We start from the raw sequence: 16,965 nt of genomic DNA on the forward strand, positions 1-16,965 counted from the left end.
ACGGTGGTGTCTTCTTGAGTAAATATGAAGGGCAGGGTTCATTCGGGCACGACGGTCCTGGCACAAAAAAATAAACCTCACAGGAAACACTTGCAGATATCAATAAAGCATGTGCCCTAGTTGAAGCTTTAATTCAGTGACTCATTGATCAGCCCAAAAATTAATCTGCTGATCGGTCTCTGCCCTTTTATACACACAAGAGGCATGCTCGCATGGACGCCCCGTCCGTTTGGCCCCGCCCACACACTCGAGGTGTGCACCGTCTTCCCGCCATTTACCCACTATGATGGACATTTCACTAAAGGGACCCCTGCGCACTTCGGCGCGATTGCATAGTAACACACACTTGGTCGCTGGAACTAGTTGAAGCGCAAATGTAGTGACTCATTCATCAGCCCAAAAAAAATCGTGAGCGTTGGGAGGCTGGGCAGATGTGCCTTCTTCCCAAATATCCCATCGATGCTGCTCTGATCGGTCTCTGACCTTTTAGACACACAAGAGGCATGTGCGCTCGCGTGGAAGCCCCGTCCGTTTGGCCCCGCCCACACACTCGAGGAAGCCCCGCCCCCAATCCGCAAATCCGCTGAATCCGCTAAATAGGCGGATTTTGCGGATCCACGATCCGTGGATCCGCTAAATCCGCGAATCGTGGATCCGCAAAATCCGCCCATGCTTAATTTGCATGTAGCCAGGTTCTGAACTGGGATGGTGCAGTGAGCTAAAAAACGGTGATGGATCAAGCCCTGATCTTTTGACTGGGTAGGAGTGTTCTGCTTAATTCAGATACTCTGTCCATCACCACCCCCTTTTGAATCGTTTTGGCCACCACAAGTGTGGAAGGGTATGCTCAGATGTGAGTCCCTTGCTCACTGCACCATCCGGATTCAAGCAAGCCGGGCCGAATACGGCTGTAATGCCAGAAACCGGTCCCCGGAAGCTTGTTTCCTTTCCAGTAAAGAATTGGCTTGGTAGTTTGGTCTGCCCTGTTCCCATGATGCACTGGGCCAGGGTCAGACTAATTTGCATGTAGCCAGGTTCTGAACTGGGATGGTGCAGTGAGCTAAAAAACGGTGATGGATCAAGCCCTGATCTTTTGACTGGGTAGGAGTGTTCTGCTTAATTCAGATACTCTGTCCATCACCACCCCCTTTTGAATCGTTTTGGCCACCACAAGTGTGGAAGGGTATGCTCAGATGTGAGTCCCTTGCTCACTGCACCATCCGGATTCAAGCAAGCCGGGCCGAAGACGGCTGTAATGCCAGAAACCGGTCCCCGGAAGCTTGTTTCCTTTCCAGTAAAGAATTGGCTTGGTAGTTTGGTCTGCCCTGTTCCCATGATGCACTGGGCCAGGGTCAGACTAATTTGCATGTAGCCAGGTTCTGAACTGGGATGGTGCAGTGAGCTAAAAAACGGTGATGATCAAGCCCTGATCTTTTGACTGGGTAGGAGTGTTCTGCTTAATTCAGATACTCTGTCCATCACCAGCCCCTTTTGAATCGTTTTGGCCACCACAAGTGTGGAAGGGTATGCTCAGATGTGAGTCCCTTGCTCACTGCACCATCAGGATTCAAGCAAGCCGGGCCGAAGACGGCTGTAATGCCAGAAACCGGTCCCCGGAAGCTTGTTTCCTTTCCAGTAAAGAATTGGCTTGGTAGTTTGGTCTGCCCTGTTCCCATGATGCACTGGGCCAGGGTCAGACTAATTTGCATGTAGCCAGGTTCTGAACTGGGATGGTGCAGTGAGCTAAAAAACGGTGATGGATCAAGCACTGATCTTTTGACTGGGTAGGAGTGTTCTGCTTAATTCAGATACTCTGTCCATCACCACCCCCTTTTGAATCGTTTTGGCCACCACAAGTGTGGAAGGGTATGCTCAGATGTGAGTCCCTTGCTCACTGCACCATCTGGATTCAAGCAAGCCGGGCCGAAGACAGCTGTAATGCCAGAAACCGGTCCCCGGAAGCTTGTTTCCTTTCCAGTAAAGAATTGGCTTGGTAGTTTGGTCTGCCCTGTTCCCATGATGCACTGGGCCAGGGTCAGACTAATTTGCATGTAGCCAGGTTCTGAACTGGGATGGTGCAGTGAGCTAAAAAACGGTGATGGATCAAGCCCTGATCTTTTGACTGGGTAGGAGTGTTCTGCTTAATTCAGATACTCTGTCCATCACCACCCCCTTTTGAATCGTTTTGGCCACCACAAGTGTGGAAGGGTATGCTCAGATGTGAGTCCCTTGCTCACTGCACCATCCGGATTCAAGCAAGCCGGGCCGAAGACGGCTGTAATGCCAGAAACCGGTCCCCGGAAGCTTGTTTCCTTTCCAGTAAAGAATTGGCTTGGTAGTTTGGTCTGCCCTGTTCCCATGATGCACTGGGCCAGGGTCAGACTAATTTGCATGTAGCCAGGTTCTGAACTGGGATGGTGCAGTGAGCTAAAAAACGGTGATGGATCAAGCACTGATCTTTTGACTGGGTAGGAGTGTTCTGCTTAATTCAGATACTCTGTCCATCACCACCCCCTTTTGAATTGTTTAGTAGGGAATCCCCCACTTCTTCCTCACAGCTGGTTATGTTATGCTATGCTGATTTGTATTATTTTCAGGAACACTGGTCCTTGACTGATTTATATATAGAAAAAGATAACAGACCTTGATGGGTACTATACATTTTTCAATGTCCAGCCGGACAAATAATTTTATTAAGCTATGTATTTAAGGAGTATATGAATACATACAATGAGACACATTTGATGACAATGGACACAATCCTGCATCCAATTTGGGAGAAGAGGAGGGTTACATAAACAACATAATGAATACAAAAACATACATATACAGGGTTTGAACAGGCAACAAAAAGGCGCAATGGTCGCTTGGTAGAATCAGTGTGTGGCAAGCTAACCATCAACTGTAACCACCACTTAATAAAAATGTAGGCAGAAGTGGTACTGAAGAGTGTCGACGTCGTTTCGATCCCAGGCTCTTATATTAAAGGGATCATCATCAGGACTAAGAAAATACAGTGCCTGGTGTTTTAAGAATAATGCCTATGAGGGAAGAATTGGGAAAAAAAAGGAAAAACAAGGTTTTTGTCATAGTATGTACTAACAATAAGAGTAAACATATATATCACTCAAAAGGGACATGCAGATACCCGGTTCGACATGCATTTTGGTGTTGTGACACGTATTGCAAAACGATAACTTATTTAGTAAAGAAAACAGACTATGTGGCTCGCATGATTGAGCAAAAACATGCATCATGTGCTTAAATGACATCAATAAACTCTTCGTGAAAGATTCTCGTCGGTATAGGCTGTGAAAGTTCAAGCTAAATTTATAAAAGAGTGACTGTTTTAAAACCACCGCAATGAGCGGCAAACGGGCGAGTGAAAGAATGTTTGTATAGGAATAGAGCAAAAGGAGGCCATTTAGCATTGGCCAGGATAGAAAAAGAAAAAAAAAAAAGAAGCCAGCCGGGCGTAGCGGGAGAGGCAGGAAAGCCGTGTTATAGGCTGCGATTGACAGGGGAGTGAGGCCGGTGCATAAGGCCGTGAATTGAGCGGAAAATTGCATGTCGAACCAGGTATCTGCATGTCCCTTTTGAGTGATATATATATGTTTACTCTTATTGTTAGTACATTCTATGACAAAATACCTTGTTTTTCCTTTTTTTACCCCCCTATTCTTCCCTCATATGCATTATTCCTAAAACACCAGGCACTGTATTTTCTTAGTCCTGATGATGATCCCTTTAATATAAGAGCCTGGGATCGAAACGCCGTCGACAATCTTCAGTACCACTTCTGCCTTCATTTTTATTAAGTGGTGGTTACTGTTGATGGTTAGCTTGCCACACTATGATTCTACCAAGCGACCATTGCTCCTTTTTGTTGCCTGTTCAAACCATGTATATGTATGTTTTTGTATTCTTTATGTTGTTTATGTAACCCTCATCTTCTCCCAAATTGGATGCAGGATTGGGTCCATTGTCTTCAAATGAGTCTCAGTGTATGTATTCATATACTCCTTAAATACATAGCTTAATAAAATTCTTTGTCCGGCTGGACAGTAAAAAATGTATAGTACCCATCAAGGTCTATAGGTTATCTTTTTCTATATATAAATCAGTCAAGGACCAGTGTTCCTGAAAATAATTGATACCCAGGGTCCTTGCCTACTTATTGGGTTCCTTTGTCTTTGTTAAAATATGCTGATTTGTATAGCGCAATAATTACCCATGAGGATATCCAGGTGCTAGGTGTGTGCTCCCCAAGGTGCTCATACGAAGAGCCAAGTCCACAGCTTCTTGCACCATGAAACCGCCTGGTGTACGTGCGCTTAAGAAGTCCCTTTATCATTACATAACAAGAAGTGAGGAGGAGGCTCCAGTGTGTTGAGGGAGGTTGTTCCATGTTTTATGTGCAATGTAGGAGAGTGAGTGACCTCCAGTTTTGCTATTGTGAATGCAGGAAGTGTGTGAGAGTGAGGCTGAGCATAGGTTTCTAGTGGGTTGGTGACAGTATGTGGCTGTTCAGGTATTCTGGTACTGTGTTTCGTAGGGCTTTGAATGTGTGTGTGAGAAGTTTGAATTGGCTGGGTTGTGAATGGGGTGTCAGTGAAGCTTTATGAGGTGCAGTGTGATGTGGGTGTGGCATGGGAGGTTGAGTACGAATTTGCAACAGTGTTCTGGATGGTCTGGAGTCTGTGTAGGAGTTGCTAGGAGATTCTGGCATAGAGAGTGGCACAGTAGTCCACCCTGTTGTGTGATGGTCCTTCGGTGTTCTGCGGCAACGATTTGAAGATCTTTTACAGCATGTCAATGTCAAATACTCTTATATAGCGCACTTATCACCAAAGAGGTCTTAAGGCGCTTTGTGGAAGCAGGAGGTGTTCACTGCATTGACTTGAGCTGTCATGTTGAGCTTGTCATCTAGGATGATCCCTAGATTTCTTGTGTGGTCTGTGGTGTGTGGGTCCTATCTCCAATGGCCACCAGGCGGAGTCCAATGGGGACATTTTTGTTGCAGAAGACCATAACTTCTGTCTGGATGCGAACAACTGCCTGTATCTCAACTCCAACAAGTCTGTTACCATGGTCATGAAGTGGAGAAGTTGTTTCTGGTGGTGGTTGTCTTGTCAATCAGGGAGCAGATGTGTTGGGTATCATCCGTGTAGGAATGACGGTGAGGTCTTGTCGGCAAGTAGGGACATGTATATGCTGAAAAAGGTGGGGCTGATGGACGATCCCTGTAGGACTCTGCAGATCAGTTTCTTGGTCTCTGATGTGAGGAGTGGCAACCTGACCCTTTGGGTTCTTCCCATGGTGAAGGAACAGATCCATTTGAGAGCAGATCCCTGTATGCCAATCTCTTGGAGTCTTCTGAGGAGGGTATTGTGGGAGACCGTTTCGAAGGCTACAGAGAGGTTAAGCAGGATAAGGGCTGCTGTTTCTCCTCAGTCCAGAATGACTCAAATGTTGCTGTTAGCCGTGATGTGTGCTGTTTCAGTGCTGTGGTTCTTTCTGAATCCTGATTGATTGTTTAGTAGTAGAAGAAGATGAAGTTCGAGGTGAGTTGTGAGTTGCTTGTAGATGGACTTCTCAGTCCCTTTGGCTGGATAAGGGAGCAGGTAGATGATTCGGCTCACCATTTGGCTTTGTGAGGAGGATGTTGATTTCTGCAAGTTTCCGTTCATCCGGGAAAGTGACAGACGTGATGGAGGTGTTTATGCTGTGGGTCAGGATAGTGCTGATTGGTTATGTTCCCAAGTTGTAGATATAGTGTGGGCACTGGTCTATTGGGGCACCTATGCAAATAACACAGCAATGAATTAAGTACCAGCGGTGTGGTTATCAACACCACGGGACAAGATTTGTTGGGTATGAGGGATATGTTGGTGCCGCCAGCAGTCCCAGCATCATAGTAGAATCTCTGAGACTTGAAACTCGAACTTCTACTCATTGTGAAAAGATGTGCCATTATCAGCAACACAGTGAGCAGAAGTATCATGGGTAGCTGCCAGGAGAGGAGGCATTTTCCATTTTTTGCTGAGGAACGGAGCAGAGTAGAAACTTCCTTCATATACACATTTTACATGTATGCCTGGATGGTGTGCAGATAAGAAGAGGACACTACTTTTCTTTTGCTGTCTCAATTTCCGTCAAGGATTTTTTGTACATGGAGCCTAAACCCTGGCGAACTCCCTGACAGTTATTCACTATGCTGACGCCTAGTGCAATAGTGTACACAAAAAAAGTTTGCAATACGGTAAAGTTCTTTTTGCCAGAAATCCAATGTCACTAGGCATGGCATAGTTAAACAGCGTGGTATATTGAGGATACACATCATACACTAATTGGTTTTCATGGATGTTTACAAACAATTTCACATACACACTTGCATCCTTAATTGAGGAGATTTTCATTTAAAGTCATGAAACTGCTTATTCTGCTCCTTTAAATCACCTGAGAACCAAGCCATATAATACATTTCCCATTTGTGATTCTCAGAATAAAGACCAGCTGAGTGGACTGCCTCGGAACTTCATTGAGGAAGCAGAGATCACACACTAGAGTGCATCAACAGGAAAATCTATTAACCCAGTTCCCAACATGCTGCCAGCGGCAGTTCCTCCATAGGAGGGGAGGAGCGTCACTCTCCCCCTCCACACACACTGCTGCAGAAACAGTGAAAAATAAAATGGTAATAAATCATTTTATTACCATTTTATCTTTTACTCTGCAGAATGGAGTGTGGGTGCAGGGCCACTGCATCATTGCTGCTGGTGGACAGCAATGAGGAGGTGCCACTTTGGTTTGAAGTGCGCATGTAGGTTTGGTCGGCTGTCTCACTCCGGCCAGCTTAACATGCGCAATTCAAACCTCTCCGACCCGGCTGTCTATGACAGTTGGGTTGGTGAGCAGTCACAGGCCTCCAGTGCATTTTGGAAGACCTAGGCAGACTGCACCAGACAATCCATATGCTTCCCTCATGCGGCTACACAGCATGACAGCAGCGTCTGGATTGGATAAGCTAGTTGGCTGAGTGATATCACCTCAAGTTTGGAGGAGTCTGGAGCACACCAAGGATGTGCTGCAGGAGAAGGTAAGTAACCTTTTTTTTCTTTCTTTGATGTTTATTTTAATGTGTTTTATTGTAATTTTATAAGGGATGTGTGTTTAAATGTATGTAGCGCCCCGCCTTACATTTATGTCACTAACTGCCCCTGCATGCTGCACTACACGTCTGCGGCCTTTGTAACATTACATCGATGGCAAACCATAGCACATGCCTAAATTGGTCACTCGACATAGTTTATAATGTGTATTTGCCCAACTAAGCTTCCTAACCAACTTAACTGTCTCCCATTGAGCGCCTGGACACTTCTGCACCCATTTTTTCGTTTCAACTGAAATAGTTCCAGCGATAGGTTGTGGAAGGTACATACATGGTTTAAAGTCTACCGATTTCTTATGTAACGCTGTGCTGTTTTTACTTCCCTGCCATAACAGATAGCCCGCTTCGCCAAAAACTTGAGAGATTAAAATAATTGCACATGACTATAACAAACATTCACAACATACAAGCACTCACAAACAGCCAGCCTCAGCAAGAAATTCCAAAATACACATCCAACTCTAGGTGTGCGTGGACAGCAGGCCTCTGCGACACAGGTACAATGGTGGAGGGACTTCCTTCAGAGCGCCCCCCCCCCCCCGCCCCAACCAAAGTTCTATGAACACATGAGATATAATAGTAGCAGAGGCCCATTACAACATTCTTTAGTGGGGGTGGGAGGAGCTTGCATTACTCCATTGCAGTTAATATTTCAGGAACAGTACCATACCTTAACAGTCATGTTAAACACAGCAACTCTAGGACACAGCATACATTTTACAAAGCAATGTTCACATACAATGAGTTATACTCTACACTGACACACCAACAGCTAGGAAGCTATTCAGGTGAAGATCAGAAATGTGTTTTCTCTTAAAGGGTAACCAGTCTGTGGTAGACTTCAGATGTAAACGTTCATGTGAGGTTGCAAACTGCCCATCTTCAATAATGCAAGACGAAGGGCTTATAAATAGCAACCAAGTACAGGAAAAGGGAAATGAAAGTACAACATATGTTCAACAAAGCACTAAAACAAGGACAAAAGACCTACTGCAGCCAAACATACTTACCAAACCAGGCTTGCTGGTCTCCCTGAACTTCTATGGCGAGACCAAAATCTGCAAGCTTTACTGCGGCTCCTTTGGATTTGCTAGCTAAAAGCAAGTTCTCAGGCTTTGGAAGAAAGAGGTCAAGATAAAAAAAGAAACTGTTATTATATTAAATAAAATAGTATGTCGATCCTGTGAGGAAAGAAAGGTGAAAGGGATCAACAACTCGTTTTTTCATTTAATAGGGGTCACTATTTGGTGAGAAAAAGACAATTTATCCCAAGAATAGTGGATTACTCAATAGGTTTGGTTGCTTCATTTCAAGATGGTTAACTAACGAGTGCCAGTGACACGGTGGGTATGGCCCTTCTTTAATTAGCGGTGTGGCACAGTGTCTCATCTGCATAAGTCACTATATACTTAGAGAAATGACTAGTAGAAATAAACTCAAATTGAGGATCTTCTTCCATGACCAAATTTGCCTCTACATCCTTTGATGTAGTGAATAATAACTAGATCTAGAACTTTGAGTCTGGACAAGCACAGATATATTGTTTATTGGATCAATAAAACTGATTTCTGTGCCAAATGGTAAGCGCTGTCACTTGACAGTAGCCTCTGTAGTATCAATACCCTGGAAAACAACATTTGCAGGAGAGTATCCATCACTACTGGGTTTCTGAAGGCTGATGTGCCTAAAGCATGAAATCGCACTGCATAAGTGAAGCAATCCGCAGGAAAAGCATGAATGGGGTCTTTGATAGGCGGCCGGAGTTACATTCCAAGATCTTATGTCAGGCCTATATGATACAATTGTGTAAACGGCAGCAGGAAAGGACCTATGCACAAGTGAGAAAAGTATGACTAAAAAGAGCAGATATTTGCAGGTTTCTCAAACTCTCTGGAATGTAAATTCTGATCCATAACCCCCGCCCCAGTTTTTTGCTCACAGGACTCTGGTCTTTGGAACCTCTGCTGAGAGTCTCCTTAATAGAGCGTCACCCAGGGAAACTTTTAAAAAATGGATTGGAGTTGCAACAGTCAGTGCCAATCTTTTGAAATGAGGTAGGGCCTGTGTACAACTGAGGTAAAGAGCTCGGAGAAGACTGCACATGCCTCATGTTCACATCTGCATGCACGAGTGTAGAGAATGAGAGAGGGAATGCTTCTTTAACTCAACCTGGCATCAGCACACAGGTAACACGTTAGCAGATGAGACTCAGTGTAAATTGACTATGGCTTCCTAAGGCCTACTTTTTGGCTGAAGTTTTAATCTTGTAGCGTACGAACTGCTTTTACATTGAGTATGCATTCCTTTATGCACTTATAAAATTGGTCCTTAATGGAATTCATGTGAGCTAACCTCCCTAATCAAGCTAATTACTATACAGAGGAAGAGGTAGGGATTGTGAAATCTCCAGAAGGCTATTAGCTTCATCTCCTTGACAAGCACTTGCAGGCTCTTCCCTCATAGGACAAAGGGACAACAGGTAGACCTCTGGCTCCAGTCACCACAGGGGAGTTCCTGTGAAGTTTGAAGGGAAAACAAACAGATGTGAGGTCTCAGCTTGGCCCAGAGAGAGGCACTTGTCTCGGTTTTCCTTTGAGCAGCCATCTAGATTCTTCACAGAATTCTGTTCAGGGGTGTTGGACAACCAATGAACTGCTCCCTGGACATGCCTGTTAGGAGAAGAGAGGTGATGCTGCTTCAACTCTGGATTCAGGAGGAGTCCCAGCTTCTAGAACTCCCCACCTCCTCTTTTAAATCCCTGCACAGGGAAGAATACCAGAGAAGGAAAATTGCAAACCCACAAGGCACATTAACCCTGGTCTTGAGTGTGGAGGACCCATTCTTGACTTGTGGGGCTAGAAGGGGGTGGACATGCTGGGGACCATAATGGAAGGGGGTCCTCCTTGGACTAATGTGAATTGGTCCTGCCACACAAGCACCCTGCAAGCAGCTGAAGGCACGCCGGGTGCATGGTGAATTCAAGAAGGGAGAGTGGTCTGTTTTGAGGACTGAAGTGCTGTTGCCAGGTCAGGAATTTTTTGGGGCTAGGCAGTAGGGCAGGTTTACGGTCCTATAGTGTGCTGCAACTAAGGAGGAGGAAGTCACAATACCAAGGTGCAGTTAAAATCCTTAAAGTTACATCTACATTTTTGAAGTTAGGAGGACAAACTAGGGTCACCAATTAACTGCTTTTTCACAGCTGCAGTGTGTCCTGAGCCTATAGCACACTCCTTGACAATCAAATCCTGAGTAGGTTTTGGAATTCATCCCTGGGATGACTGTATAGCTTTGGGTGCCCCCGGATGACCTGAGCATGAATCCATGTTTCTGTTATCATTTGCGCCCAACAGGTCCCTTAAAGGATGTGCACCCAGTCCTCTCCCCCCAAGCCTTTGGGAAGGGGCTAATTGTGCTAGGCTGGAATAGCTCTGTTAGGAGAAGGATGGCCACCATAAAGCAGTGGCTGACAGCTACTTCAACAGAAATAGTAGACTTCAGGTTATGTCCCTTCACCTCTCAGAGACTGGCTGTGAGGCAGACACCAACCCTGGTTGCACAGCAGTAGTCTGCAGAGCACTCTTCCCTGGCGGTGCTAAACCTGGAGCTGAAACAAAGTGGGGTGGTTTGGGTGTCACATTTTTATACACAATTTATGGACAGATGTGGATCCGCTGTCCCAAACTGCAGAACTGGTTTGGGGTGGTTCTTTCATGCTGCCTACTCAGGCTGCTCTCCAGACAGCTTTTGTGTAGAGTGATGCCTCTTACAGCAGATATCACTGGGGTGGTCTCTGACTTGTAGCACCCACAACACAGGCGCAAAGAGATGTCCGGTTTCTGAACCTGACTGTTATCAGCCCAACGGAAAAAGTAATCAGAGACAGACAAAAGGAAAAGCTTCAATTAGAAGCTCTCACCTTCCCCAAAAGAGACTCCACCCCCACCCACACCAGGTACAATCCATGAAACGGCAGTACGCAGAAGACTGAACAGAAGCTCCTTGCTAACAAAAAGGCCCCACTGAAATTCCAAAGGTAGCCTTCCTCCTCACTTTAGCATCTGGTCTCCTCCCCCCAGTGACTGGAATGCAGGCACTAGACCACCATTGTCAGGGAGTACAGACCTCGCCCTCTGTCTATTCCAAAAAAGGGTCATTCAAAATGGATCCCACTGGCCCCCGTCACTCAGGCTCACTATACACATGGTTTATCACCACGAGTTAGATGCACTACACATGCACTTGACATACACATGGGATGCCAGAGCAAGGCTCTGCGCATGGACATAAAATTAGAACTTTACTGAAGAGCGCCACTAGAGTAGACCTCCCTAACAGTGACTGAAATAAATGGTCTGGTCACACAATTGATCCTTCTAAAACATTATGTGGCCACCACCATTTATGCCCTATACCTATGATAGTGGTTGCGATTCTGGCTCCTTCAGGTCAAAAGACAGATCCAGGACTCCACATAGACAGGGGCAAGTCTAGCACGTGCTTATATTAGTGTGACATTAGGGCCAGATACACATGCAGTTAGGTGCTCAGGGTAGAGGAACAAGTCCGTATTCCAACCTTGTCCCAACAAGCACTAAACAAAGGCTCCATTGAAACTAGATTTGTGATGATTGCCCGAATCCTGAAGATGTAGTAACCGGAAAGGTACTGCAAAAACTGACCCTCAATCAAAGAGGTTTTTCAAGCAGAACAAACACTAAAACATGGAGCCCTGCCATGCATACAGAGTCGACCAAGATGCTGTAAATGAGCATGTTTATTTTGCAGGCCCATCTGTAATATGCCACTACTTGTGCCTGCTGTTTGACAATCTCTTACTTGTAATGCCATTATTTATTTATTTTCAGCTGACACGTCGGTACTGCCTTTAAACCTGTAGGTAACTGCCCATCATCTATATGATGATTTTTTTGTTTTCATTCGTTTTAAAGCTATGAGTGAAGAGATTTAAAGGGGACTAGTAAATCTAAGCCAGCGGTGCTGCATTACCACAATTGAGGATGGCATTGGCAGCTAACGTAGGTTTTCAAAATTAACATTAAATGTTGAGAGAAGGGCAAGGTCTCGGGCGGAATATTCAGACTGAAGGAATCATTACATTAATAAGTTCGAGCTAGCTGGATAAGTTACCTCCCCGGATCCAGAGTTTATCTCTCCCTTTAATTAGAACACGTCACCTAGTCACAAGGTTATAGTTTCTGGATCAGTGCATCTATTCCACATATACGCACAGTGGCTTTGTTTTGCCTTATCGATCTGGCATTAAGAGAGAAATACTTGGCAAGCACCTTTTTGGGACTTAAAACGTGAATCAGATATACTGTTCTAAGACTCAACCTCACCTCTATGCATGTAAACCTACCAAAATGAGGTCAGACACCAAGAAAATATCTTCATAGCATCTGATATGTTTGTCATGTTTGCAGAATGTGATAAGGTATCACAAATGAAACAGTACCTGGTTTAAGTTGCTAACTATTACATAGTACACAAGCAGGCCATTACGCCCTGTGGCAAGTCCAGCTTGGCTAGGTGTAGGCCCTTGAGCAGACCGATCAAAGTGCAAATTGTATGCTTTTCATATTTATCACAGGGGAACTTTGCACATTTGTAGCCATATTTGCATATCTGTGGATCGCGCGACACATTATAGCAAATTATTTTGTCTTCCAAATCAACAACAATCTATCCATTTTGTACACACCTCACTGTGATCAAGAAAGATTGGCTGCAGTTCTGATTGCAAAGAGGCACATGCGCATTAGGAATTGGCAGACTGCAGGTGATATTTGATGCACCTTACACCAAAATATATTGCAAATACACAAATTGCATGCCCAAAGCCGTGCTAACGATATTACTGCCTGGCATACTCATCCCACAATCTTCCCCCCAGTAGCTCTCTGCACCATGCCTGCTGTTCGCTAATATCTTCCCTGACAAATAGCCACAATTTTCACATTTTCTAAGCATGCCTATTATGAACTGTGCACAGCCCCTTCATCCCCACGACAACTAGATTATTTCTGCCAATGCACTTAGCAGGAACCCATAAACTGCCAGGCTGCTCCACATGGCCATGCATCTATTTATCTGTTAGGACTACTGGGGGACGGGGGGCTACACAACAATTTAACATTCAGTGCAGCATTAGCCTCTTCTTTCCTGTCCCTCATTCTAGGCTGAATCATAACTCTGAAACCCAATGTCCTGCTGCTGAGAGAACAAGCACTGGTTTCAAAGTGCCAATGGATGTTAACAGCGACATTCACAAATGCGGTTTACATTCGCTGTATATACAGATGCTGTTTATCACAATAAAGCCTCCCTTTTGTCAATGCTGTGGAAAAGTACAAAAAGCGAATTCCTTTCTGTATGTAATGGATTTAGAGGATAAAGAATTTAATGTAACACAATAGTGCCATGCAGTGTATTTTTCTGATGTAAAATAGCCCCTTATGCATTCCAAAGGAAGGGCTTCCTTGAAGGCATAGTGATGCACAAATAGGCAATAGTACAAGGTAAGGAAGTAATGCTCCTCTGTGTGGAGCCAAAGCTCACTCTATGAATATTTTAAAGAATCAGTGACTACATCTTGCATACAACTGCACTGTCGAGCCTGACCTTTTAACTAACAAGTGAGGGCAGAACAGAGTTAATATTTCACAGTATATCAAACTTTCCTTTAATGTTTTTATGCTGGCTTCTAACTTTTCGGCTGGGTGTTGTCTATAACACCAATACGTGTATAACACAAATACAACATATTTTTGCAGGGAGTTCTTTATTGCTAAGTGAGCTAAACCATTTTACCAAATATACAAGGAATTCCTTTATCATTTTTCTTAGCACTCTTTATTCAATTATTTTAAATAAAATATATAAGTTCATAAAACATTCTCTGTACATTAAATTAATAAAAAAGTATATCCATTCCTAATACAGAACCGTTACATCATTGAAATGTTTAATCTATTGTGTAAACACATAGGTAACCAATTTGAACCTTCTTTATTTCATTTTTTGGCAATCCAAATGAATAGTCTATATTTGAAGTTTGTAGTTCTGACAGGATACAGCCAACAAATGTTTCATACTTAAGAAATGCTTCCTCTTGGTTAAATTACATTTGAGATATTGTTAAAAACTCCACAGAAATGAACTATGTGATTTGTTTTTCTCTTGTGTCTTCAAACCCGCTATAATGTAGTATGAAGTGGAGGAATGACAGATCAGTGTCTACACTTGTTAGTCCACCATTAGTTTTCTGATTCAACAAATCAGAAGATGATTTGTCCTTTTGGGAAAAGAATAAAACATACTTTGGATACTCCTTTTAATGAATTTAAATCTTCAAAATATGAACGCTGGACTAATTTTCATAGCTCTCTGCAGTCGGCTGGACGTAGGAGGCTTACTTAAATTATTAATGAAAATGCAGATGAGCTATGAAACTAGTACAGTTTTCATACCTGGCGCGATAAGGGGGAAATATGTTCTGATTTGTTGAATTGGAGAACCACTGGTACACTTACCTCTATTGACAACGGTCCATCAGTCCTCCACTTGATGCTATACAGTAGAAGGTTAATCACAGTTCTTTTTTATAGAGTTTGAGAATATCTCAAATTTAACTTCAATGAACGATGAAGAGATGGCGAATCATAAAATCATGTTGGCTATAACTTGTGAAAACAAGGAACCTTATAAAATCAATTCATTTGGAAAGAAAGAATGTTCAATTTGTTCAACTACATGTTTCTATAATAGAGTAAGATTTCAATGATGTATTGGTTCTGCACTAGGAATTGAGATTGTTTATTATGAACTTGCAGCACAGAGGATGTTTTACTATAGCCTTATAGCCCGCCGTAGCGGGCTATACCGGCTATTAAAGGCCCGCTGAATCGTTAAAGGCCCGAGCCGAAGGCGAGGGACTTTAACGAAACAGCGGGACTTTAATAGCTGGTATAGCCCTGCTACGAAGGGCTCTAAGGCTATTAGAACATTCTTCCACTAGAGGGCAGAATGTTCTAACAAATTAAACAAAGGGTTCTCGAAGCTCGAGGGGATATAAATCCCCTCGAACTTCGAGAAGCCTTTGTAAAACATTGGAATGTTGCTCTGCGGGCCTTTACCGGCCCGTAGAAGCAGGGAGCACTCCATTGTCTGCAATGGAGCTCCCAACATTCCAATGTTCTAATAACTTATATTTTTTGTATAAAAGAATTGACTAAAGGGTGGTAAGAAAAATTATGAATGTAGACCTTACACATTTGGCAAAATAATGTAATTCACTTAGCATGAAGAGCTCCCAACAAAAATATCCTGCAATGAAGTATAAGTCAGATGGGTAACTGGCTGAGAAAATGGAAGCAGAGCAGGGTCATTAGGATCAGTTAACCCTTAAGTATAAAAAAAAATAACAGGCTTGCCTCAAGTCGCCACAGAAGAAATGGGGCGCCTTTGCAACTATGCTAGGTGTACTGCACACCTTGGTGCATAATGTGTACTTTGCTAAAAGTTTGGGCGTGCCTTCCTTGCGAGCAGAACTGCAGCCAAATCAGCAGAAATCAAATTATCTCCAAAGCTGTGACCAGTGACGCCACTCACCTTCAAGTCCCGATGGACTACGCCCATCTGATGGCAGTGTAGCACAGCCTCCATGATCTGCTGAATGCAATGACTGCATGCAAACACCAGGGGGCGTGTGTTAGTTCTACACATACACTCACTGCCTGTTGACACCTGTTGTAAAATTGGATTAAAAACAATGCAAGCAGAGAACAACTGGGGGAATACTGCTCAACTCGGGCACACCCGGCTTTAGGGGGGAGAACAGCAGCCACATCAAAATCTTTAAAACCCCTCAATGTGAGCATAAATCTTGCAGGTGGTTTACTTCGAAATTCGGAGGGGGGGGTTCAAATTACCTGGAGCTGCTGTTTTACCAGGTGCAAACGTTTCGAAATGTACTGTTTACACAAGCAGCACATTCCTCAAGCGACTCCTGTTGGCCCTCGGGGGAGACTAAATGAGAGGTACCTCTTTTTGGTTAACACCCACTGGCCTTGCTCAATGCAGTGAAGGAACCAGCAATTAGGTGAACATCAAATCAATTACTGTACTTTGGGCTTCTGGCTGCACGGTTTAGGTTTCTTCTGTTGTCATTGGCTGCGGGGTTATCTAGTAGCTGAGAGAGCAGTATGTTAACCAGTTGTTCTGCTGCAGCGACTCATGGTCTCAGAGCACAGCTAGTGTTATCCATCTGCAGAATGACATGCATCACAAGCCAAGCGAGGGGCCAGGTGCTCAGTCAATGAATGAGTGCTGCAGCTCTGGCTCCCCCTCCCCCCACTCTTGTTTTATAAAGATGTAAACATTGGAATAATTCATGTGACGATGCAAATTTGCGTGCGTGTATTAATATTAAAGATGCGCTCCTTAAATAAGCAATTACGTCCCCGGGCCGTGATGCATATCAAACGTATTGAGCTGGCAAACTGCAAAGAGAAATCATGCTCCATTTCCACAAGATAATTGAATTAGAATGGGTGACGGGAGCTAAGCGACGTAAGCTAGCTCCTGCCACCGTATCCACACCCTTCATTCACCCCCAACAATCCCCAAAAAACAGAAAACCTGTTTTTGTCCAATTAATGGGCACCGCCCTATACTGACCTTAAGGTCTCTGTGAACTATGCCATTTACGTGACAATGATTTACACTTTCTAGTATCTGCTGAATACAATGACTGTAAAGATACAAGGGCAAAA

The 16,965-nt window shown here is 44.0% G+C and overlaps 1 protein-coding gene across 17 annotated transcripts in view; it reads right to left on the reverse strand.

The window, feature by feature from the left end:
* The window catches only part of CAMK2D (calcium/calmodulin dependent protein kinase II delta), an 805,387-nt gene that overhangs the window by 287,499 nt on the left and 500,923 nt on the right, over window positions 1-16,965 (reverse strand). For all 17 annotated transcript variants that reach the window (XM_078676756.1, XM_078676751.1, XM_078676753.1 and 14 more), the window contains exons 6-7: window positions 16,871-16,943; window positions 8,182-8,284 (exon numbers count right to left, since the gene is read on the reverse strand). In XM_078676756.1, coding sequence (XP_078532882.1) covers window positions 8,182-8,284; window positions 16,871-16,943 — 176 coding nt within the window. The remainder of the gene's footprint in view (window positions 1-8,181; window positions 8,285-16,870; window positions 16,944-16,965) is intronic.

Source organism: Lissotriton helveticus, chromosome 2_1 (assembly GCF_964261635.1).
Source record: "Lissotriton helveticus chromosome 2_1, aLisHel1.1, whole genome shotgun sequence".
Lineage (NCBI taxonomy): Eukaryota > Metazoa > Chordata > Amphibia > Caudata > Salamandridae > Lissotriton > Lissotriton helveticus.